At 44.1% G+C, this 24,734-nt stretch overlaps 2 protein-coding genes across 3 annotated transcripts in view; one reads left to right on the top strand and one right to left on the bottom strand.

The window, feature by feature from the left end:
- Positions 1-6,459: 6,459 nt before the first annotated feature.
- On the bottom strand, positions 6,460-11,289 carry rabl3 (RAB, member of RAS oncogene family-like 3). 2 transcript variants are annotated; one of them, XM_029625812.2, is made up of 8 exons: positions 11,183-11,289; positions 10,772-10,857; positions 10,421-10,550; positions 10,211-10,325; positions 9,904-10,054; positions 9,604-9,675; positions 8,048-8,086; positions 6,460-7,933 (listed from the first exon to the last, which is right to left on the bottom strand). In XM_029625812.2, the coding sequence occupies exons 1-8, from the start codon at positions 11,226-11,228 to the stop codon at positions 7,877-7,879; spliced, it is 696 nt and encodes a 231-aa protein (XP_029481672.1). In that variant the 5' UTR covers positions 11,229-11,289; the 3' UTR covers positions 6,460-7,876. The 2 variants fall into 2 exon arrangements, with proteins under 2 accessions (XP_029481672.1, XP_029481597.1); XM_029625737.2 differs by having other exon boundaries at positions 10,766-10,857.
- Positions 11,290-11,415: 126 nt separating this feature from the next.
- gtf2e1 (general transcription factor IIE, polypeptide 1, alpha) overlaps positions 11,416-24,734 on the top strand; it is a 46,451-nt gene continuing 33,132 nt past the window's right edge. Inside the window, exons 1-2 of the mRNA XM_029625612.2 lie at positions 11,416-11,530; positions 11,992-12,639. Coding sequence (XP_029481472.1) covers positions 12,192-12,639 — 448 coding nt within the window. The 5' untranslated portion in view covers positions 11,416-11,530; positions 11,992-12,191. The remainder of the gene's footprint in view (positions 11,531-11,991; positions 12,640-24,734) is intronic.

The raw sequence follows: 24,734 nt of genomic DNA on the forward strand, positions 1-24,734 counted from the left end.
GTCCAGAGTAGTGATGTTGGACAGGCGGGTAGGTGCAGGTAGCGATCGGTTGAAGAGCATGCATTTAGTTTTACTTGTATTTAAGAGCAATTGGAGGCCACGGAAGGAGAGTTGTATGGCATTGAAGCTTGCCTGGAGGGTTGTTAACACAGTGTCCAAAGAAGCGCCGGAAGTATACAGAATGGTGTCGTCTGCGTAGAGGTGGATCAGAGACTCACCAGCAGCAAGAGCGACCTCATTGATGTATACAGAGAAGAGAGTCGGTCCAAGAATTGAACCCTGTGGCACCCCCATAGAGACTGCCAGAGGTCCGGACAGCAGACCCTCCGATTTGACACACTGAACTCTATCAGAGAAGTAGTTGGTGAACCAGGCGAGGCAATAATTTGAGAAACCAAAGCTGTCGAGTCTGCCGATGAGGATGTGGTGATTGACAGAGTCGAAAGCCTTGGCCAGATCAATGAATACGGCTGCACAGTAATGTTTCTTATCGATGGCGGTTAAGATATCGTTTAGGACCTTGAGCATGGCTGAGGTGCACCCATGACCAGCTCTGAAACCAGATTGCATAGCAGAGAAGGTATGGTGAGATTCGAAATGGTCGGTAATCTGTTTGTTGACTTGGCTTTCGAAGACCTTAGAAAGGCATGGTAGGATAGATATAGGTCTGTAGCAGTTTGGGTCAAGAGTGTCCTCCCCTTTGAAGAGGGGGATGACCGCAGCTGCTTTCCAATCTTTGGGAATCTCAGATGACACGAGAGGTTGAACAGGCTAGTAATAGGGGTGGCAACAATTTCGGCAGATAATTTTAGAAAGAAAGGGTTTGATGATGTGTGTTATGATCCCATGTACTGTGATGAAATTTGGATGTAATATCCTAGGCATGTTAGTGCAGTATAGGCATGTTAGTGCAGTATATTGAGATGTGTGATTTACAACAGTCAGAATGACACCCTCATTAAAATGGCAATTGAACAGGTAAAGAGGTATGCTTAGAAGACCCATGCAGAAAAATAGACATTTTGACATAGAATTAAGAATACCGATTATGTATCTAGATTGCAGTAAAAAGTTTCAGGTGTTTACCAGCAGCATACCACCCTGCATACCACTTCTGGCTTGCTTCTGAAGCTAAGCAGGGTTGGTCCTGGTCAGTTCCTGGATGAGAGACCAGATGCTGCTGGAAGTGGTGTTGGGGAGGCAGTAGGAGGCTCTTTCCTCTGGTATAAAAAAATATCCCAATGCCCCAGGGCAGTGATTGGGGACACTGCCCTGTGTAGGGTGCCGTCTTTCGGATGGGACGTTAAACGGGTGTCCTGACTCTGAGGTCATTAAAGATCCTATAGCACTTATCGTAGGGCTGTTAACCCCGGTGTCCTGGCTAAATTCCCAATCTGGCCCTCAAACAATCACGGTCCCCTAATAATCTCCTGTTTACAATTGGCTCATTAATCCCCCTCCTCTCCCCTGTAACTATTCCCCAGGTCATTGCTGCAAATGAGAACGTGTTCTCAGTCAACTTACCTGGTAAAATAACAAAAATAAATAAAAGTTTGAAACATGCTAAATACCACAACACCGCTTCGGACCACCCTCTAAAATAATGGGTGCGTGTGTGTACTGTGTGTTTGCAAAGTAAAAATACTTTAAAGTACTACTTAAGTAGCTTTTTTGGGATATCATTACATTACTATTTATATTTTTGACAACATTTACTTATACTCCACTACATTCCTAAATAAGTGTACTTTTTACTCCCTACATTTTCCCTGACACCCAAAAGTACTCATCACATTTCAAAAGGAAAATGGTCTAATTCTAGCACTGATCAAGAGAACATCCCTGGTCATCCCTACTGACTCTGATCTGGGGGACTCGCTAAACAGAGAACATCCCTGGTCATCCCTACTGACTCTGATCTGGCAGACTCACTAAACAAGGAACATCCCTGGTCATCCCTACTGACTCTGATCTGGCAGACTCGCTAAACAGAGAACATCCCTGGTCATCCCTACTGCATCTGATCTGGCAGACTCGCTAAACAGAGAACATCCCTGGTCATCCCTACTGCATCTGATCTGGCAGACTCGCTAAACAGAGAACATCCCTGGTCATCCCTACTGCATCTGATCTGGAGGACTCACTAAACAGAGAACATCCCTACTGCATCTGATCTGGTAGACTCACTAAACACAAATGCTTCATTTGTAAAGTATTGCCTAAGTGTTCCCCTGGCTATCCATCCATTTAAAAAATAAATAAAAAATTGTTCCGTCTGGTTTGCTTAATATAAGGAATGTGAAATGACTTATACTTTTGATACTTAAGTATATTTTAGCAATTACATTTACTTTTGATACTTAAATATATTTAAAACCAAATATTTTTACTCAAGTAGTATTTTACTAGGTGACTTTTACTTGATCATTTTCTATTAATGCATCTATACTTTTACTTTTTTTACTCAAGTATAACAATAGAGTACTTTTTCCATCACTGACCCTAACTTTGTGTCCCCTCTAAAATAATGACACCCCTACCTGGGTGGTTGCTAGCGAAGCAGGAAATCATAGAATACATCCTCCGCTCCAGGGTGAAGTTCCTCTCCCCAAATCCTAACCTTAAGCGTAATTGAGGAAAATGCAAGACTGACCCAAGATCAGCATTTAGGGGCAACTTCACCCTACACCCCATCCTCCTGAGGCTGTGAAACACCCAGGATCAGCATCTAGGGGCAACTTCACCCTACACCCCATCCTCCTGAGGCTGTGAAACACCCAGGATCAGCATCTAGGGGCAACTTCACCCTACACCCCATCCTCCTGAGGCTGTGAAACACCCAGGATCAGCATCTAGGGGCAACTTCACCCTACACCCCATCCTCCTGAGGCTGTGAAACACCCAGGATCAGCATCTAGGGGCAACTTCACCCTACACCCCATCCTCCTGAGGCTGTGAAACACCCAGGATCAGCATCTAGGGGCAACTTCACCCTACACCCCATCCTCCTGAGGCTGTGAAACACCCAAACAAAAAGGATGAAATCTGAAAAGTCAGGAGACACACTCCGGCTGCTTTCAGACCCTGCTCTGACCAGATACAACGTTATCAAATTACATTAGGTACAGGCAGTTGTTTCCATGCCATTTCAACCATAAAAACAGATTGTATTTGCCAAATTTTATCAGCATATCGATTGCGCAACCAGGGGTGGTAAAACCCTGGATCATTGTTACTCTAACTTCCGCGACGCATATAAGGCCCTGCCCCGCCCCCCTTTCGGAAAAGCTGACCACGACTCCATTTTGTTGATCCCTGCCTACAGGCAGAAACTTAAACAAGAGGCTCCCACGCTGAGGTCTGTCCAACGCTGGTCCGATCAAGCTGACTCCACACTCCAAGACTGCTTCCATCACGTGGACTGGGACATGTTTCGTATTGCGTCAGATAACAATATTGACGAATACGCTGATTCGGTGTGCGAGTTCATTAGAACGTGCGTTGAAGATGTCGTTCCCATAGCAACGATAAAAACATTCCCTAACCAGAAACCGTGGATTGATGGCAGCATTCGCGTGATACTGAAAGCGCGAACCACTGCTTTTAATCAGGGCAAGGTGTCTGGTAACATGACCAAATACAAACAGTGCAGCTATTCCCTCCGCAAGGCTATCAAACAAGCTAAGCGTCAGTACAGAGACAAAGTAGAATCTCAATTCAACGACTCAGACACAAGAGGCATGTGGCAGGGTCTACAGTCAATCACGGACTACAAGAAGAAACCCAGCCCAGTCACGGACCAGGATGTCTTGCTCCCAGGCAGACTAAATAACTTTTTTGCCCGCTTTGAGGACAATACAGTGCCACTGACACGGCCTGCAACGAAAACATGCGGTCTCTCCTTCACTGCAGCCGAGGTGAGTAAGACATTTAAACGTGTTAACCCTCGCAAGGCTGCAGGCCCAGACGGCATCCCCAGCCGCACCCTCAGAGCATGCGCAGACCAGCTGGCCGGTGTGTTTACGGACATATTCAATCAATCCCTATACCAGTCTGCTGTTCCCACATGCTTCAAGAGGGCCACCATTGTTCCTGTTCCCAAGAAAGCTAAGGTAACTGAGCTAAACGACTACCGCCCGTAGCACTCACTTCCGTCATCATGAAGTGCTTTGAGAGACTAGTCAAGGACCATATCACCTCCACCCTACCTGACACCCTAGACCCACTCCAATTTGCTTACCGCCCAAATAGGTCCACAGGCGATGCAATCTCAACCACACTGCACACTGCCCTAACCCATCTGGACAAGAGGAATACCTATGTGAGAATGCTGTTCATCGACTACAGCTCGGCATTCAACACCATAGTACCCTCCAAGCTCGTCATCAAGCTCGAGACCCTGGGTCTCGACCCCGCCCTGTGCAACTGGGTACTCGACTTCCTGACGGGCCGCCCCCAGGTGGTGAGGGTAGGCAACAACATCTCCTCCCCCGCTGATCCTCAACACGGGGCCCCACAAGGGTGCGTTCTGAGCCCTCTCCTGTACTCCCTGTTCACCCACGACTGCGTGGCCACACACGCCTCCAACTCAATCATCAAGTTTGCGGACGACACAACAGTGGTAGGCTTGATTACCAACAACGACGAGACGGCCTACAGGGAGGAGGTGAGGGCCCTCGGAGTGTGGTGTCAGGAAAATAACCTCACACTCAACGTCAACAAAACTAAGGAGATGATTGTGGACTTCAGGAAACAGCAGAGGGAACACCCCCCTATCCACATCGATGGAACAGTAGTGGAGAGGGTAGCAAGTTTTAAGTTCCTCGGCATACACATCACAGACAAACTGAATTGGTCCACTCACACAGACAGCGTCGTGAAGAAGGCGCAGCAGCGCCTCTTCAACCTCAGGAGGCTGAAGAAATTCGGCTTGTCACCAAAAGCACTCACAAACTTCTACAGATGCACAATCGAGAGCATCCTGGCGGGCTGTATCACCGCCTGGTACGGCAAATGCTCCGCCCTCAACCGTAAGGCTCTCCAGAGGGTAGTGAGGTCTGCACAACGCATCCCCGGGGGCAAACTACCTGCCCTCCAGGACACCTACACCACCCGATGTTACAGGAAGGCCATAAAGATCATCAAGGACATCAACCACCCGAGCCACTGCCTGTTCACCCCGCTATCATCCAGAAGGCGAGGTCAGTACAGGTGCATCAAAGCTGGGACCGAGAGACTGAAAAACAGCTTCTATCTCAAGGCCATCAGACTGTTAAACAGCCACCACTAACATTGAGTGGCTGCTGCCAACACACTGACATTGACGCTGACCCAACTCCAGCCACTTTAATAATGGGAATTGATGGGAAATTATGTAAATATATCACTAGCCACTTTAAACAATGCTACCTTATATAATGTTACTTACCCTACATTATTCATCTCATATGCATACGTATATACTGTACTCTATATCATCGACTGCATCCTTATGTAATACATGTATCACTAGCCACTTTAACTATGCCACTTTGTTTACTTTGTCTACATACTCATCTCATATGTATATACTGTACTCGATACCATCTACTGTATGCTGCCCTGTACCATCACTCATTCATATATCCTTATGTACATATTCTTTATCCCCTTACACTGTGTATAAGACAGTAGTTTTGGAATTGTTAGTTAGATTACTTGTTGGTTATTACTGCATTGTCGGAACTAGAAGCACAAGCATTACGCTACACTCGCACTAACATCTGCTAACCATGTGTATGTGACAAATAAAATTTGATTTGAAAAGTCATCAACATTAAAAGGGATTCAACATAAAAGGGATTCCAGGAACGTTTATCTTGTTTTTTCACCCAACTTTTTACCTAAATCCAATGACATGGTTCAAGTTGTAAAACAACGAAGTCAACAACTCAAATGTAAATCAAATCTTGACGTTGAACTGACGTCTATGCCCAGTGGGCGGGCACATCAATGGACTGACCATCTGCCTATCGGTTCCTAGGACACATTCTCTACACTTTAAAATCATGGCTTTTACCCAGAGACACCGATGATTGTGTACATTGTTGCTCGACTGAATACGAGCCAGTTAACTGTAATCTGACAGAATTACGTAAATCGTTTTTTTTTGTGTGTGTGTCCCGAGTGACTTGAATAAAAGATGATGTAATCGAAGATCTGTTCCTGCACATTTGAAACGATGATTCATAGCACACGGCCATAGTTTACGGCAGGGTTGCAAATGCACCTTGTGCTCTTACCCTCAGTTGTTTTCATAGACTATGATTTCCCCAGCGGTCAAACTCCTAGACAGGATATCAACAAGCACTAAGGATGGTGTCCTAGCCAAAAAGGGTATAAGACTAGGTATTATGACCCATACAAGATACTACAGGAAGCATCCCGTGCTTACACCCAGAAAATACCTTCAGTCCTGGATTCATTTTGTCAAAATGTTACATTTGTATTCAGAATTCTGTTATTCTTATAACAATTAACATTGGAAAATAAATTGAAACACATCCTTACTATGTCATAATATGGGTAATCCTGAATTAATCGTGAATAATGAGTGAGAAAGTTAGATGCACAAATATCAGAACCCCAAGACATGCTAACCAAGACTTTCTCGCTCATCATTACTCAGGATTCATGCAGGACTATCCGTAATCATGTATAAGTGTTTAGAAACATATTCTTATTTACAATAATTGACTCAAATGACAATACATGATTCACCATTAATTTCTATTAGGCACAAAAATATTCTTAAACAATCCAAACAAACAGCAAATGCATCCCAAAAATGTATAGAGTCACACACTTGATGTAGTCATTGCGTGCTATGAATATGGGACCAAATACTACACTTTTTACTACTTTAATACACAAGTGAATTTGTCCCAATTACTTTTGGTTCCCTAAAATGGAGGGACAGTCAAAAAGTGCTATAATATCTAAAAGGTTCACCCAATATGGATGAATATACCCTCAAATTGAAGCTGACAGTCTGGACTTTAACCTCAAGTCATTGTATCCTTTTCACATCCAAAGTACTGGAGTAGAGCCAAAACAACAAGTGTCACCGTCCCAATAACTATGGAGCTCACTGTATATGCCAATGAGGAATGAGGGGGACGATTAGGTGGCCATGATGGAAATGGGGCCAGGTTGAGAATTTAGCCAGGACAATGGGGTTAAGACCCCTACTCTAGCAATAAGTGCCAAGTGGGTTTGACCACAGTATTATAGGTCCACTGCAGCAGTTTCTCTCAATTATTTCTGGGTAACAAATGTGATTGTTTGAAATTGGCAACCTCTGGAACAGTAGCTTTTCTAGTAGGACAATATCCATTAGGCCAGGGAACAGCATTCCACACGTTGCCTTCTCCTGTACTATACAAACACAAAGGACAGGGCAAAGTGCGGAATACTGTCCTCTAGCCTAATGGATATGGCTGTTACTTTGGCAGAGGTTAAAAAGCCATTTCTCAATCAAGAATTGTGCTAGGACTGTCTGGGAGTGGTCTGAGTGGGGAGGAGAAAACTAGCTATTATTGGCAGAGAGGTTTGGAGCGTTCTTATTGGTTTATTAACTAATGTATGTCACCAGGCCAAAACAACAAGCTGAGATTTCACTCAGTGTTTTCAAACAGCTCTTACACTAAAAGGAAATTATCACAATATTATTCCAACCTCAGTGTGAAAAAAACACACAAAAAAAACAGAAAATTCACGTTTTTGACTGCACTGGGCCTTTAACAGAGATTTTTTTTTAAAGAAAGAAAAAAAGACAAGACAAGGTTCACTTGTTGAGTGAGAGACTGCACTGAATCAGGTTGAAGCACTGTCCACCTCAGTCGTAGTGAACGCTTTTGAAGTTGAAGCGTTTCCTCTCTGTGAAACCTGTCATCTGGAGAGGAGGAGAGATGGTTTTATGTTTCAGAGCTGATAAAGTAATGGTTTCAAAATGGGAAAACCAGAGCAGTGTTTCATGTTCATTATGGATACATAGACCATCACTTACTTGACTAGGGTCTCTGGTGAAGTATCTCTTCTCTACAACCTAAAATAAAAGACAAGTTATGTTTTTTTGTACATGCTCATGCACTCTCGTATAGAAAGAACAGTATCCAGTGCCTTCGGAAAGTATTCAGACCCCTTGACTTTCCACATTATTAGGTTACAGCCTAATTCTAAAATTAAATAGTCTCCCCCCTCCCCTCAATCTACACAGAATATCCCATAATGACAAAGCAAAAACAGGTTCAGAATATTTAGCTAATTTATTAAAAATAACAGATATCACATTTACATAACTATTCATACCATTTACTCAGTACTTTGTTTTAGCACCTTTGTGGTAGATATTAATGCCTCAAGTCTTCTAGGGTATGACGCTACAAGCTTGGCACACCTGTATTTGGGGAGTTTGTCCCATTTTTCTTTGCAGATCCTCTTAAGCTCTGTCAGGCTGGATGGGGAGCGGAGCGTCGCTGCACAGCTACTTTCAGGTTTCTCCAGAGATGTTGTCCTGTCCTGTTGGAAGGTGAAACTTCACCCTAGTCCTGAGTGCTCTGGAGCAGGTTTTCATCAAGGATTCTGTGTACTTCGCACCATTCATCTTTGCCTCGATCCGGACTAGTCTCCCAGTCCCTGCATCTGAAAAACATCCCCACAGCATGATGTTGCCATCACCATGCTTGACCGTAGAGATGGTGCCAGGTTTCCTCCAGACGGGATGCTTGGCATTCAGGCCAAAGAGTTCAATTTGGGTTTCATCAGACCAGAGAATCTTGTTTCTCATGGTCTGCGAGTCCTTTGTCATGTGCCTTTTACAGAGTGGCTTCCGTCTGGCCACTACCATAAAGGCCTGATTGTCCTTCTGGAAGGTTCTCCCATCTTCACAGAGGAACTCTGGAGCTCTGTCAGAGTGACCATTGGGTCACCTCCTTGACCAAGGCCCTTCTCCCCCGGTTGCTCAGTTTGGCCAGGCAGCCAGCTCTAAGAAGAGTCTTGGTGGTTCCAAACTTCTTCCTTTTAAGAATGATGGAGGACACAGTGTTCTTAGGGACCTTCAATGCTGCAGTCATTTTTGGTACCCTTCCCCAGATCTGTGCCTCGACACAATCCTGTCTCGGAGCTCTACGGAGAATTCCTTCAACCTCATGGCTTGATTGTATTATTTAGACAGGTGTTTGCCTTCCCAAATCATGTCCAATCAATTTAATTTACCACAGGTGGACTCCAATGTTATAGAAACATCTCAAGGATGATCAATGGAAACAGGATGCACCGGAGTTCAATTTTGAGTCTCATAGCAAAGGGTCTGAATATTTACGTAAATAAGGCATCTGTTTTTTATTTGTTATAAATTTACAAAAATGTATAAAAACCTGTTTACTCTGTCATTACAGTCTATTGCGTGTAGATTGCTGAGGATTTTAATTAATTTAATCCATTTTAGAATAAGGCTGTAACGTAACAAAATGTGGAAAAAGTCAAGGGATCTGAATACTTTCTGAAGGCACTGTATTAAGGGGGTTAAAATATGTAAGAAGCATCCGCTTCTGAACATTTCACCTTGTCAAAGAATCTGCTCAACTTCACAGCGTTGGACGTGCCTGCAGCAAAGTATCTTTGGTTGGTGCAATCCTGTCATGAGAATCGAGGAAAAAACATGACCTAAACCCCAAGCCACTACCTGTAGCCTATTCAATAGCTGTTACGATATTAATGATTTGTGCCTACTGCCCATACATTGGGCTTTTATTGTTAGCAAAAGCACATTGCTGCAGCAAATAAGGTTATTTTTGACCGAGTGTTGGGTAGCTCAGAATCTATAGAGGCCTAGAAGGATAGTTGAGGTGAGGCTTCACCTACCAGGTTGATCTCCTCCGCGTTGAAGTCTTCAGACAGGAAAGCTGTCCTGGTGAGAACATCATTCCTCTTGTTCTCTGGGATCTGGTCAAACTTGGTGCCGATCAGGAGCAAAGGCACAGAGCTGTCAGCAAACTGTTCTCTGTCATAATCACTGGAAGTATTCAGGCAAGACATTCAAGATATGACTTTCAAGTAGTATATACACTTTCTCCAAGTGCCTATGCAGGATAGCAACTTCTATTTAACAAGCTTTAAAATGTATTAAATTGAGGTAAGCTATTTGATTCCAGCAGTAGAAGATACTTGCCCATTTGAGACGATTACCCCCGTTGGGGAGGAGTCTTTGTTCAAGGCTTCTAGGGACCAGCGATACAGATTCTGGGAGGATTTCTTGTTCGTTAGGTCGTGAACTAACACAATACCTGTAAGGATACAATTATGTGTCATTACAGATCTATACAGGTTATCGTTTTTCTCATGTGGTGACTGACAGAGCCAGTCAGTGCTGCAGCTTTACCATTGACAGAGTTGTAGAAAACGGCTCTGGTGCTTTTCAGACTGCTGGTACTGCCCACAGAGCCGCCAACATCCCATAATTCAATGTAGTAGGTCTTCTCCTCTGGAGTGCCCTCCTTGTAGTCGTGGACCTGTAAAACCAACTCTTAGAATAACCTTAGAATGTGACTGAGTCAATGTGACCTAGAATGTGACGGAGTCAATTAATGGACTAAAGTAACAAAGAAAAAGCAACGAGTTGAGTTTGAGTTTATTCTTTACAGGGGACAGTGCACATTAATCAACATTTCAGTAAAAGTGCCAGTTTTAGCCAGTTGGCTAATTTTCTACCGCAGTCCTTTCCTACCCGTACATCCACGGAGCAGCCTACAGTCCATGATGGATTTCCCAACACTTGGTTCTGACACAGCAGATGAACGAGTGAAGACTTCCCAACACCTGTCATGACAAAATAATTATAGCTAGTGAGACAAATCCAGTATTTTTTTCAAGCACATAGTTAAGTTCCTTCTCATATCTAGGTATATTTTTAAGTGCATCAAGGGAAGCCATCAGCAGAGATTAGAAAATAAGATTAGATTTAGAAGGTTTTCTAAATAACTACTATATGTCTAGCTTAACCAGCTAACGTTAGTTACCACGGATAGGGACAAGGGGGACATTAATGTTTTAGATAAGCATTATATTTGACCAAACCATGTCGAAAGACAACATTTACAAAAGACAATACGATTAGTGAGACATAAATTAATAGGATACCAACCTGAATCACCCAAAACTAGCACCTTCACTCTGTCAAGAGACGCCATTTAATTTTTGTCCTGGAAGTAAACAGTCAAGTTCCAGCCCAAAGAATAACACTTGTTCTCTGGTTGGTGTAGGAGAACAGTTTCCATTTCTAAATATCCACATTTATAACAACAACATTGGAAATTGTGAACGTCAATCAAAATGGTGTTGTGTTGATTGGCTGTTAAAGTACAGCATGACGTACAGCCAATCGGAGTAGAAAACATTTTTCCAGAGTTCCATGGCGAAAAAATGTAGAGAAAAGTACGAAGCAGATCATCCACAAGCTTTCAAGTTATTGCAAGAGAACACATGCAATTGAGTGAGTGTCGGATTTTCTGTATTTCATACATGTGTTGTAGTTAAGCTAGCTAGCTCGTTTATTCTCAGAGATCAATTGTATTGCGCTAACCCGTGATGTAACTAGCTGTAAACTGAGCTAGCTACTGTTAGCATAGTTGCTAGCTAGCCAGTTTGATTTCTATTCATTCCGTTTCCATTCGCGAGTATTAGCTAACAACAAAAAGTATCGTTTGCTAAATAATATTTTGGCTAACCATACAGGTTCTGCATTTACAGCCGGTTCATCTCTCATTTAGTTTTTTTTTGACTAACTGTTATGACTTACAAGCTAGCTAACCACATTGCCACCCCGTCCACGTTGGATGAACACATGTTCATGTTTTTAACAAAGAGTTCCTTAGTTATATAGTAATCCTACTGATGGATGGTGATGTCTAAGTTTCAATACCAGATTGTATAAACAGTGTTCCTTTGTTGCAGATCCCACCACAGAGAAGGACTCCCTTGACCCCTTGCTGGGGTTTCTCCCCCTCAAGATCCTCTCCTTTCTGCCTGAAGTTTACACACCCTCCTATCCAACCACCCACAGACACTTTTCAGGCTATTTATTGTAGCCTTTACTTATTCTGTAAGCCACTCTCTCTACCAGTCTGCTACCCCATAGGACAGCCATATAGAAGATGTCAGAGCCAGAATTATTAACAGAGGTCCCTGCTTCGCTGAAGCGCCTGGCCAAGCAGGTAGTGCGGGGCTTCTACGGGGTGGAGCATGCCCTGGCTCTGGATGTCCTTATCCGCAACCCCTGCGTCCGCGAGGAGGACATGCTGGAGCTGCTCAAGTTTGACCGAAAGCAGCTGCGCTCGGTGCTCAATACGCTCAAGGGCGATAAGTTCGTCAAGTGCCGCATGCGGGTGGAGACGGCTCCCGACGGCAAGACCACGCGTCACAACTACTACTTCATCAACTACCGCCTGCTGGTCAATGTGGTCAAGTACAAGCTGGATCACATGCGGCGGCGCATCGAGACGGATGAAAGGGACTCCACCAACCGGGCGTCGTTCCGCTGCCCCTGCTGCTTCAGCACCTTCACTGACCTGGAGGCCAATCAACTGTTTGACCCCATGACAGGTGAGGAGAGAGAGGTTTGGGGGGGGGGGGTAGGCGGGATAATAGGGTTGAGGGAGGAGAGGAGGAAGTGAGAGAAAGAGGGAGAATTTTGCAGAAGCATGAGACGTGTAGAGAGGCACTGGCGGACTTCCCATTAGGCAGAAGAGGCATTTGCCTCAGGCGTCACATCATCAAGGGGCTGCATGAGCTAGGCATAATATATAAACCTACAGAAAACTTTAGTGATGCACTGACATGACGTTTTTGGCTGATATCCGATGTTCTTCTTGTCCCCCCCCCAAAAAAACGATACAGATAATCGATATTTAACATTTTTGTGGCCTTTTAAGCATTCTAGTACAGTTAACACAGACATGGACGCAGCGGTCTAAGACACTACAGTCCCTTGTTCGAATCCAGACTCTATCACATCTGGCCGTGATTGGGAGTCCCATAGGGCGGCGCACAATTGGCCCAGCGTCGTCTGGGTTTGAAGGCCGTCATTGTAAATAAGAATTTGTTCTTAACTGACTTGCCTAGTTAAATAAAGGTTACATACACACACACACACCACACTGACCCCAAAAATATTTTGTTGGCATTTACGTATGTCCCCATTACCAGTAAAACATAATTAAAACCTATTTATTTCACTTACTTGCTGTTTTGTTGTTAATTTCTTCAGTTGTTTCATTCTCAACCTGGATTTCTATGGAAAGCCGTTTGGGTCTTTGCGTGTCAAATAATATACACTATTTGGCGTTCATACATTTTTTTAAAAATGTAGTTATTACACATTGATTACACTATCACTTGTATTTCATATGTCACAACGATTCATCGATACGTATGCTGTGATGCTGGTGAAGTTGTCTCGCACACCTACATTGCTGGTCATAAAAAAGGCTAGCTAGCTCATGGATGCAAACAATGTTCTTCCCCAAAAACATAGCAAAATGACAATCTGTTTCAAGAGCTGTAGTTTGCTAGCTAACCATATAGCTAGGTGTCATCCATCTAAACTAACCCTAATTTATAAGTGTAACGTCGTTCGTCTGTTGTTGAAAGAGAGTCGGACCGAAATGCAGCGTGGTGGTTACTCATGTTTCTTTAATGACGGAAAACGGAACGATACATGAAATAACTGAGAATACAAAACAACAAACGGAACGTGAAACTATACAGCCTATCTGGTGAATACACAAAGACAGGAACAATCACCCACGACATACAAAGTGAAACTAAGGCTACCTAAATACGGTTCCCAATCAGAGGCAACGAGAATCACCTGACTCTGATTGAGAATCGCCTCAGGCAGCCAAGCCTAACTAGACACACCCCTATTCAGCCGCGATCCCAAATGCTACAAACCCCAATACTAAAAACAATAACATAAACCCCTGTCACACCCTGGCCTGACCACATATATAACGAAAACACAAAATACAATGACCAAGGCGTGACAATAAGACGGTTCTTATTTCATTAATGGTGGTTGGACCCATCTATGTGAAGCTAGCCACAGTAGTGGACTTTGAAGTTGGCCTTCAAAATAAAAATATGGCATAATTCTAATGTTTGTATTCATTTGCATCATTGTAAATGACATACTTTTATTTTGAAGGCAAACCGCGAATTCCACTATTGTGCCTAATCCTTATTGTGGCTAGCTTCACAAAACATAACCCAGTTCGGTCGAGCCTCACTAGCATGATGAAGGTAGCTGGCAGCTTTTAACGTTAGCTTTGGGCAACGGGGTTAAGTATCTGGCTAGTTATTTATTTTCATGAACTGAAGTTCAATTTCAGTAGGCGAACAACAATTGTCAACCTAGCTAATACTTACTCACAAGGACTCCTGAATCATAATCAATCAATCAATAATGAAAATGACTGCAGTTTCTACTAGTCAATGTTTTCAGGCTGGTTGTAATTGCTGTTAGCTAGGTACCAAGCTAACGCTAGCTACCCCAGAAGTTGCGGTCGAACAAAATATGCTTTATTATCAGTGCGTTATTGGAAACACATTGTTCGTTGTCAGTGTTTGCTTGTTTGCACACTTTTTTGTACAACTTTGACAGTGCGACTATCTTTTTTGACACGCAAAGACCCAAACGGCGTTCCAGCGAATTTATGTCATGAAGATATTAGCAGTGACGCTATTACTGTGTAACTCCGGTAGGGCAACATCTGACAAATGGCGCACTTGGTAGTGTGTACCAGTGCTCGACCAGTCGGCGAAAGCCAACATCACCCACGACAGAGAACAGTTGATTGTCAAAGGCATTGAATTCCTTTATCTTGGCTTTAATGGATTTCTCCTTTGAGTTGTCTCGCTGAAATTTCAAATGACTGCTCGACTTATTGACTGCTTGATCCACACAGCAGACATTGTGGGGTAGTTTAGGGATGATGTGTTGCACGTGTAGCACAATTTTACCTGGCGTCATTACTTCACGTACCTACGTTATATAGATATGCACGTCTGCTTTGACATCGGTTTTTCACATCGGCGTTAAACTAGACATCGGGCCGATACCGATGTTGGCATTTTTAGCTAATATCGTCCGATTCCGTTATGTTCACCGATATTATCGTGCATCCCTAGAAAACGTTATGCTGAAGTACTGAAATTCCCACAGAAGAATGTTGTTTCTTAAAATATATAAATATATATTACACACAGTACCTGTCAAAAGTACCAGGGCTTTTCTTTATTTGTACTACTTTCTACATTGTAGAATAATAGTGAAGACATCAAAACTGTGAAATAACATGTAGTAACCAAAAAAGTGTTAAACAAATCAAAATATATTTTATATTTGAGATTCTTCAAAGTAGCCACCCTTTGCCTTGATGAAAGCTTTGCCACACTCTTGAAATTCTCTCTACTAGCTTCATGAGGTACATTTACATTTAAGTCATTTAGCAGACGCTCTTATCCAGAGCGACTTACAAATTGGTGCATTCACCTTATGACCTCCAGTGGAACAGTAGTGCATCTAAATCTTTTCAGGGGGAGGGGGGGTGAGAGGGATTACTTTATCCTATCCTAGGTATTCCTTAAAGAGGTGGGGTTTCAGGTGTCTCCGGAAGGTGGTGATTGACTCCGGTGTCCTGGCGTCGTGAGGGAGTTTGTTCCACCATTGGGGGGCCAGAGCAGCGAACAGTTTTGACTGGGCTGAGCGGGAACTGTACTTCCTCAGTGGTAGGGAGGCGAGCAGGCCAGAGGTGGATGAACGCAGTGCCCTTGTTTGGGTGTAGGGCCTGATCAGAGCCTGGAGGTACTGAGGTGCCGTTCCCCTCACAGCTCCGTAGGCAAGCACCATGGTCTTGTAGCGGATGCGAGCTTCAACTGGAAGCCAGTGGAGGGAGCGGAGGAGCGGGGTGACGTGAGAGAACTTGGGAAGGTTGAACACCAGACGGGCTGCGGCGTTCTGGATGAGTTGTAGGGGTTTAATGGCACAGGCAGGAGCCCAGCCAACAGCGAGTTGCAGTAATCCAGACGGGAGATGACAAGTGCCTGGATTAGGACCTGCGCCGCTTCCTGTGTGAGGCAGGGTCGTACTCTGCGGATGTTGTAGAGCATGAACCTACAGGAACGGGCCACCGCCTTGATGTTAGTTGAGAACGACAGGGTGTTGTCCAGGATCACGCCAAGGTTCTTAGCGCTCTGGGAGGAGGACACAATGGAGTTGTCAACCGTGACGGCGAGATCATGGAACGGGCAGTCCTTCCCGGGAGGAAGAGCAGCTCCGTCTTGCCGAGTTCAGCTTGAGGTGGTGATCCGTCATCCACACGGATATGTCTGCCAGACATGCAGAGATGCGATTCGCCACCTGGTCATCAGAAGGGGAAAGGAGAAGATTAATTGTGTGTCGTCTGCATAGCAATGATAGGAGAGACCATGTGAGGTTATGACAGAGCCAAGTGACTTGGTGTATAGCGAGAATAGGAGAGGGCCTAGAACAGAGCCCTGGGGACACCAGTGGTGAGAGCACGTGGTGTGGAGACGGATTCTCGCCACGCCACCTGGTAGGAGCGACCTGTCAGGTAGGACGCAATCCAAGCGTGGGCCGCGCCGGAGATGCCCAACTCGGAGAGGGTGGAGAGGAGGATCTGATGGTTCACAGTATCGAAGGCAGCCGATAGGTCTAGAAGGATGAGAGCAGAGGAGAGAGAGAGTTAGCTTTAGCAGTGCGGAGCGCCTCCGTGATACAGAGAAGAGCAGTCTCAGTTGAATGACTAGTCTTGAAACCTGACTGATTTGGATCAAGAAGGTCATTCTGAGAGAGATAGCGGGAGAGCTGGCCAAGGACGGCACGTTCAAGAGTTTTGGAGAGAAAAGAAAGAAGGGATACTGGTCTGTAGTTGTTGACATCGGAGGGATCGAGTGTAGGTTTTTCAGAAGGGGTGCAACTCTCGCTCTCTTGAAGACGGAAGGGACGTAGCCAGCGGTCAGGGATGAGTTGATGAGCGAGGTGAGGTAAGGGAGAAGGTCTCCGGAAATGGTCTGGAGAAGAGAGGAGGGGATAGGGTCAAGCGGGCAGGTTGTTGGGCGGCCGGCCGTCACAAGACGCGAGATTTCATCTGGAGAGAGGGGAGAAAGAGGTCAGAGCACAGGGTAGGGCAGTGTGAGCAGAACCAGCGGTGTCGTTTGACTTAGCAAACGAGGATCGGATGTCGTCAACCTTCTTTTCAAAATGGTTGACGAAGTCATCTGCAGAGAGGGAGGAGGGGGGGAGGGGGAGGAGGATTCAGGAGGGAGGAGAAGGTTGCAAAGAGCTTCCTAGGGTTAGAGGCAGATGCTTGGAATTTAGAGTGGTAGAAAGTGGCTTTAGCAGCAGAGAGAGAAGAGGAAAATGTAGAGAGGAGGGAGTGAAAGGATGTCAGGTCCGCAGGGAGGCGAGTTTTCCTCCATTTCCGCTCGGCTGCCCGGAGCCCTGTTCTGTGAGCTCGCAATGAGTCGTCGAGCCACGGAGCGGGAGGGGAGGACCGAGCCGGCCTGGGGGATAGGGGACATAGAGAGTCAAAGGATGCAGAAAGGGAGGAGAGGAGGGTTGAGGAGGCAGAATCAGGAGATAGGTTGGAGAAGGTTTGAGCAGAGGGAAGAGATGATAGGATGGAAGAGGAGAGAGTAGCGGGGGAGAGAGAGCGAAGGTTGGGACGGCGCGATACCATCCGAGTAGGGGCAGTGTGGGAAGTGTTGGATGAGAGCGAGAGGGAAAAGGATACAAGGTAGTGGTCGGAGACTTGGAGGGGAGTTGCAACGAGGTTAGTGGAAGAACAGCATCTAGTAAAGATGAGGTCGAGCGTATTTCCTGCCTTGTGAGTAGGGGGAAGGTGAGAGGGTGAGGTCAAAAGAGGAGAGGAGTGGAAAGAAGGAGGCAGAGAGGAATGAGTCAAAGGTAGGCGTGGGGAGGTTAAAGTCGCCCAGAACTGTGAGAGGTGAGCCGTCCTCAGGAAAGGAGCTTATCAAGGCATCAAGCTCATTGATGAGCTCTCCGAGGAACCTGGAGGGCGATAAATGATAAGGATGTTAAGCTTGAAAGGGCTGGTAACTGTGACAGCATGGAATTCAAAGGAGGCGATAGACAGATGGGTAAGGGGAGAAAGAGAGAATGACCACTTGGGAGAGATGAGGATCCCGGTGCCACCACCCCGCTGACCAGAAGCTCTCGGGGTGTGCGAGAACACGTGGGCAGACGAAGAGAGCAGTAGGAGTAGCAGTGTTGTCTGTGGTGATCCATGTTTCCGTCAGTGCCAAGAAGTCGAGGGACTGGAGGGAGACATAGGCGGAGATGAACTCTGCCTTGTTGGCCGCAGATCGGCAGTTCCAGAGGCTACCGGAGACCTGGAACTCCACGTGGGTCGTGCGCGCTGGGACCACCAGATTAGGGTGGCCGCGGCCACGCGGTGTGGAGCGTTTGTATGGTCTGTGCAGAGAGGAGAGAACAGGGATAGACAGACACATAGTTGACAGGCTACACAAGAGGCTACGCTAATGCAAAGGAGATTGGAATGACAAGTGGACTACACGTCACGAGTGTTCAGAAAGTTAAGCTTACGTAGCAAGAATCTTATTGACTAAAATGATTAAAATGATACAGTACTGCTGAAGTAGGCTAGTTGGCAGAGGCTGCGTTGTTGACTATGTAGGCTAGCTGGCATTGGCTGCGTTGTTGACACTACACTAATCAAGTCGTTCCGTTGAGTGTAATAGTTTCTACTGTGCTGCTATTCGGGGCTAGCTGGCTAGCTAGCAGTGTTGATTACGTTACGTTGCGTTAAAAGAACGACAATAGCTGGCTAGCTAACCTAGGAAATCGCTCTAGACTACACAATTATCTTTGATACAAAGACGGCTATGTAGCTAACTATGTAGCTAGCTACGATCAAACAAATCGAGCCGTTGTACTGTAATGAAATGAAATGAAAAATGTGATACTACCTGTGGAGCGAAGCGAAATGCGACCGGATTGTTGAGTGCAGAAGTTCTGTTCGGTAGACGTTGGCTAGCTGTTGGCTAGCTAGCAGAGTCTCCTATGTTAAGGACGACATAAAACTACACACTCTAAACTACACAATTATCTTGGGTACGAAGACAGCAAAGACAACTATGTAGCTAGCTAACACTACACTAATCAAGTCGTTCAGTTGAGTGTAATAGTTGTGCTGCTAATCGGTAGACGGTGGACTAGCTAACGGTGGACGTTAGCTAGCTGGCTAGCTGCAGGGCAGTGTAGACTGCGTTAAGACGACGAAATACGATAATTACGCAATTATCTATGATACAAAGACGGCTATGTAGCTAGCTAAGAAGAAATTGCTAAGATTAGACAAATCAAACCGTTGTACTATAATGAAATGTAATGAAATGTAATGAAATGTAATACTACCTGCGGACCGAGTGCAGATGCGACCGCTCGCTCCAACCCGGAAGTTACAGGTACTCACCTTAAATGCATTTCAATGAACAGGTGTGCCTTGTTAAAAGTTAATTTCTGGAATTTATTTCAGCCAGTCAGTTGTGTTGGGACAATGTTAGGGTGGTATACAGACGATAGCCCTATTTTTGTTAAAGACGAAGTCCATATTATGGCAAGAACAGCTCAAATAAGCAGAAAGAAACAATAATCCATCATTACTTTAAGACATGGTCAGTCGATCTGGAAAATTTCAGGAACCTTGAATGTTTCTTCAAGTGCAGTCGTAAAAACCATCAAATGCTATGCTGAAACTGGTTCTCATGAGGACCGCCACAGGAATAGAAGACCCAGAGAATAAGTTAGAGTTACCAGCCCCAGAAATTGCAGCCTAAATAAATGCTTCAGAGTTCAAGTAACAGACACATCTTAACATCAACTGTTCAGAGGGGACTGTGTGAATCAGGCCTTTGTGGTCGAATTGCTGCAAAGAAACCACTACTAAAGGACACCAATAAGAAGAAGACTTGCTTAGGCCAAGAAACACGAGCAATGGACATTAGACCGGTAGAAATCTGTCCTTCAGTCTGAGTCCAAATTTGAGATTTTTGGTTCCAACCGCCACATCGTTGTGAGATACAGAGTAGGTGAATGGATGATCTCTGCATGTGGGGTTCTCACCATGAAGCATGGAGGAGGTGGTGAGTGGGTGCTTTGCTGGTGACACTGTCTGTGATTTATTTAGAATTCAAGGCACACTTAACCAGCATGGCTACCGCAGCGATATGCCATTCCATTTTAGTGGGACGATAATCTTTTTTTTCAACAGGACAATGAGCCAACACACCTCCAGGCTGTGTAAGGGCCATTTGACCAAGAAGGGAAGTGATGGAGTGCTGCGTCAGATGACCCGACCTCAATGCAATTCAGATAGTTTGGGATACGTTGGACCACAAAGTGAAGGAAACAAGTGCTTATGTGACAATGTGCGTTTAAGTGGTAGCTGTAGGAGTCAGGCGCAGGAGAGCAGGGAATGTCTGAAGCATATTTTTTAAAATAGAAAGTCCACCAACACAGGAATGGCACAACCAAAAGGTACAACGCCCTCGACCACAGAGAACCTGTGCAAACGCACGGAGGAACAAACAATGTTCCGACACTAATTAAACTTCAGAACCCGTGAAAACAAATAACGGGAATACCGAACCAAGCACCTCACAATAGAAGACTAGTCCCGCACAAACTAAGCAGACAACAGGTTACCATATTATACACACAGAAATGAACTCGAATGAAACCAGGTGTGAAAGAAAAAAAACGACAAAACAAACAGAACAGGAAAACGGGATCGGTGGTGGCTAGTGGCCCGGCTACGCCGACCAAACAGGGAGAGGAGTTACCCTCGGTAGAAGTCGTGACTGCTTAGCATATGTGTGAATTTTTACTAGACTGTTAGAAAAGCATTCCTCATGAAGCTGGTTGAGAGAATGCCAAGTGTGTCATCAAGGCAAAGGGTGGCTACTTTGAAGAATGTAAAATATATTTAGATTTGTTTAACACTTTTTTGGTTACTACATGATTCCATAAGTGTCATTTCATAGTTTTGATGTCTTCACTATTCTACAATCTAGAAAAAAATATATATATATATATATACAAATGTAAAAATAATAGTAGCGAGGCTATACAGGGGGTACCGGTACAGAGTGAATGTGCTGGGGAACAATGTAGGTAGAGGTAAAGTGACTATGCATAGATAATAGAGAGTAACAGCAGCATCAAAATGTGTGTGTGTGTGTGTGTGTGGTGGGGGGGGGACAATTTGATTATTAGCTGTTTTGGAGTTTTATGGCTTGGGGGTTGAAGCTGTTAAGAATCCTTTTGGACCTAGACTTGGCGCTCTGGTACTGCTTGCTGTGCGGTAGCAGAGATGACAGTTTATGACCAGAGTGGCTGGAGTCTTTGGCAATTTTAAGGCCTTTTCTCTGATGCCTGATATAGAGGTACTGGATTGCAGGAAGCCAGGCCCCAGTGATATAATGAGCCGTATGCACTATTCTCTGTAGTAGAGGTCGACCGATTATGATTTTTCAACGCTGATACCGATTATTGGAGGACCAAAAAGGCCGATACCGATTAATCAGCCAATTTTTTTAATTATTTTTTATTTGTAATAATGACAATTACAACAATACTGAATGAACACTTATTTTAACTTAATATAATACATCAATAAAATCAATTTAGCCTCAAATAAATAATGAAACACGTTCAATTTGGTTTAAATAATGCAAAAACAAAGTGTTGGAGAAGAAAGTAAAAGTGTAATATGTGCCATGTAAGAAACCTAACGTTTCAGTTCCTTGCTCAGAACATGAGAACATATGAAAGTTGGTGGTTCCTTTTAACATGAGTCTTCAATATTCCCAGGAAATAAGTTTTAGGTTGTAGTATTTATAGGAATTATAGGACTATTTCTCTCTATACCGTTTGTATTTCACATACCTCTGACTATTGGATGTTCTTATAGGCACTTTAGTATTGCCAGTGTAATAGTATAGCTTCCGTCCCTCTCCTCGCCCCTACCTGGGCTCGAAGCTGCGTTACCCATGCAGAGCAAGGGGAATAACTACTCCAAGTCTCAGAGCGAGTGATGTTTGAAACGCTATTAGCGCGCACCCCAAAAAATACCGATTTCCGATTGTTATGAAAACTTGAAATCAGCCCTAATTAATTGGCCATTCCGATTAATCGGTCGACCTCTACTCTGTAGTGCCTTGCGGTCGGAGGCCGAGCAGTTGCCGTACCAGGCGGTGATGCAACCAGTCAGGATGCTCTCGGTGGGACAGCTGTAAAACCTTTTGAGGATCTGAGGACCCATGCCAAATCTTTTCAGTCTCCTGAGGAGGAATAGGCTTTGTTGTGTTCGGTCCTCCTTTTCCTGTAGTCCACAATCATCTCCTTTGTCTTGATCACATTGAGGGAGAGGTTGTTGTCCTTGTACCACACAGTCAGGTCTTTGACCACCTCCCTATAGGCTGTCTCATCGTTGGTCATCCCAGATGAGGGAAAAACACAGTTTCAATGCGTAGTCCATGTAATCGCTGGGTGTTACACAGGATTTAGATTTAGTTAAAATGATGTGTAACTTGAGGGGTACTTACTTGTACTTAAAGTGTGCTTTATATAGTTCATTACCCATCCTGACAACCTGGCCCTCCTTTTAAAGATTCTGGAAGTTTCACTTCATTTCAGTACCTTATTGTGAAATGAAACTTCCGGAAGCTTTAAAACGAGGACCAGTTTGTTATGATGGGTAATGTACTATTTAAGCCCACATTTAGTTACAAGTATTCTTAATTTTAATGAGCCAAATCCTGTGTAACAACTAGTTATTACATTGTACTAGGCAACCATTACATGTACTACGCTTTGAAATGGTGTATTTTTCCACATCTGGTATGCCACTCATATTAGATCCCAGTCAGTGAGGTTGATCTACAGATCTTCTTTTTTTTTTTTTACCAGCTCAACAAAGTTAACCCAAATGGTACACTTTTAATTTTATTTTGGGGGCCATTGCTAGCAACATCACTGAGTGGAGACATAGTTTGAACAGTGCACATTCGAGGGTAAGTAATTAGAGCCTATTTAGCATAGACACCCAGCATATCCACGAGGGATCACAACCTTTTGTGACAGCTGTAACTGTATGCAGCTGAGTAGAAGCGAGACATTAAGTTGGTGAATTTAGTGGAAACATGCCCATTTGTAACCAGCATGGTAACAAGCATTAATTGTTATACCTCTGTAATTACATACTTCAATTACGACCAGTTACATGTTGTTACAGTTAACTAAAATACTTGTTAGTGTAATCGCATGAACTTGCCATGAACTTCTCCAGGCTTTCCCGTATTAGGGATGCCTGGTTTTTGATGAGGCTAGCTTGGAGGGGGTTCTCACACTGGGCTCTGCCTGGGGCCTTCAAATCACTAAATCTGCCCCTGCAGAGAGGGGGGTTGGGGAGAGGGGGAGATATTTTGGCAGTTATAGCTGCAATATGTAACTTTTTAGGCGTTCTGACCAAATTCACATAGAAATATCTGTCATTCTCATTGAAAGCAAGTCTATGTGGTATATCTGTTCTATGTGCTCTATTTCTATACCTCGCAGAAACTAAATTTAAGATGGCATCTTTTGCTTTCATTTTTGTATACCAGCTTCAAACAGCTGAAATACAATATTTTTGGTTAGATGGTACAATGATTCTATACACTATACATGCTTGTTTTGTAACAAACTAAAAATAGGCAAACTATTAGATTTTTATCAACCAGGAAATGGAGGAGCGATTCATGCATAGTGCACCAACCTTCCAGGCTTTTCTTCTGCTGATGGGTGTATTCCATTGTCCCCGATATTAATTTTAGGGACATGTGGTCATTCATGGGTTCTTCCACTAGATGGCAGTAAATGCTAATCAAATGTGGATATTCTGGCTCCACGCTCAGTTTGCACTCCATGCACCACTGTCTGTCTGGGCCTTCTCTAGAGTTGGACCTCTACCCAGCATGCAATCCAGTATGTTCTTCTCAGGGTTCTAGACTAACTTCGAACTCTAACCCTTTTTCAGTTGATGACATCACTTTTTGGTGACCTGACCAAAATGTGCCTGCATTCCATACAGAACTAGGCTAATAATGTCTAGCCATCATTTAAATGTTACTTTTTTTTAAATGTTGCGGTCTGAGCAAGTATCCTATAGTCTATAATGACCTATCCTCCATACACAAATAATTACATTTTAACTTGATAATATTATTTACATGGATTGTTTGGAGGGAAAAAATAAAACCTTTTGCGCAATGTCAAAAAGGAACGGGAAAGGGGTTGTTCTTGTTAGCTATGTTCTATAGTTGTAAGGACCTGTAATCTATCTTTTGGTAAATTCTGTTTTTCCAGGTTTCTTAGTTTATCTTTTTTTTTCAGGTTTTCATGCTCAAAATCAAACTTTTAAAAATATTTTTTTATATAAAATAAATTGGATATATGTACACAACAATTCTTAAACCACGTCAGTAGACCACTTTTGAGGCCTGGGAACAAAAACAACCAAAGAAAGAGAAGACAATATATGCGCGAGACTCATGCGCATATTTACATGGTTCTGCGCATGCTTCAGGTGATA

This window comes from Oncorhynchus nerka, linkage group LG1, assembly GCF_034236695.1.
Source record: "Oncorhynchus nerka isolate Pitt River linkage group LG1, Oner_Uvic_2.0, whole genome shotgun sequence".
In the NCBI taxonomy this organism is placed as follows: Eukaryota; Metazoa; Chordata; class Actinopteri; order Salmoniformes; family Salmonidae; genus Oncorhynchus; species Oncorhynchus nerka.

Excerpts from the sequence above, each read along its gene's own strand:
- rabl3 (XM_029625737.2), bottom strand. The coding sequence starts at position 11,228 with ATGGCGTCTCTTGACAGAGTGAAGGTGCTAGTTTTGGGTGATTCAG. Across the intron at positions 10,858-11,182 it reads GCTAGTTTTGGGTGATTCAG|GTGTTGGGAAGTCTTCACTC; the intron begins GTTGGTATCCTA and ends TTGTCATGACAG. Across the intron at positions 9,676-9,903 it reads ACGCGGAGGAGATCAACCTG|GATTGCACCAACCAAAGATA; the intron begins GTAGGTGAAGCC and ends TTCTCATGACAG.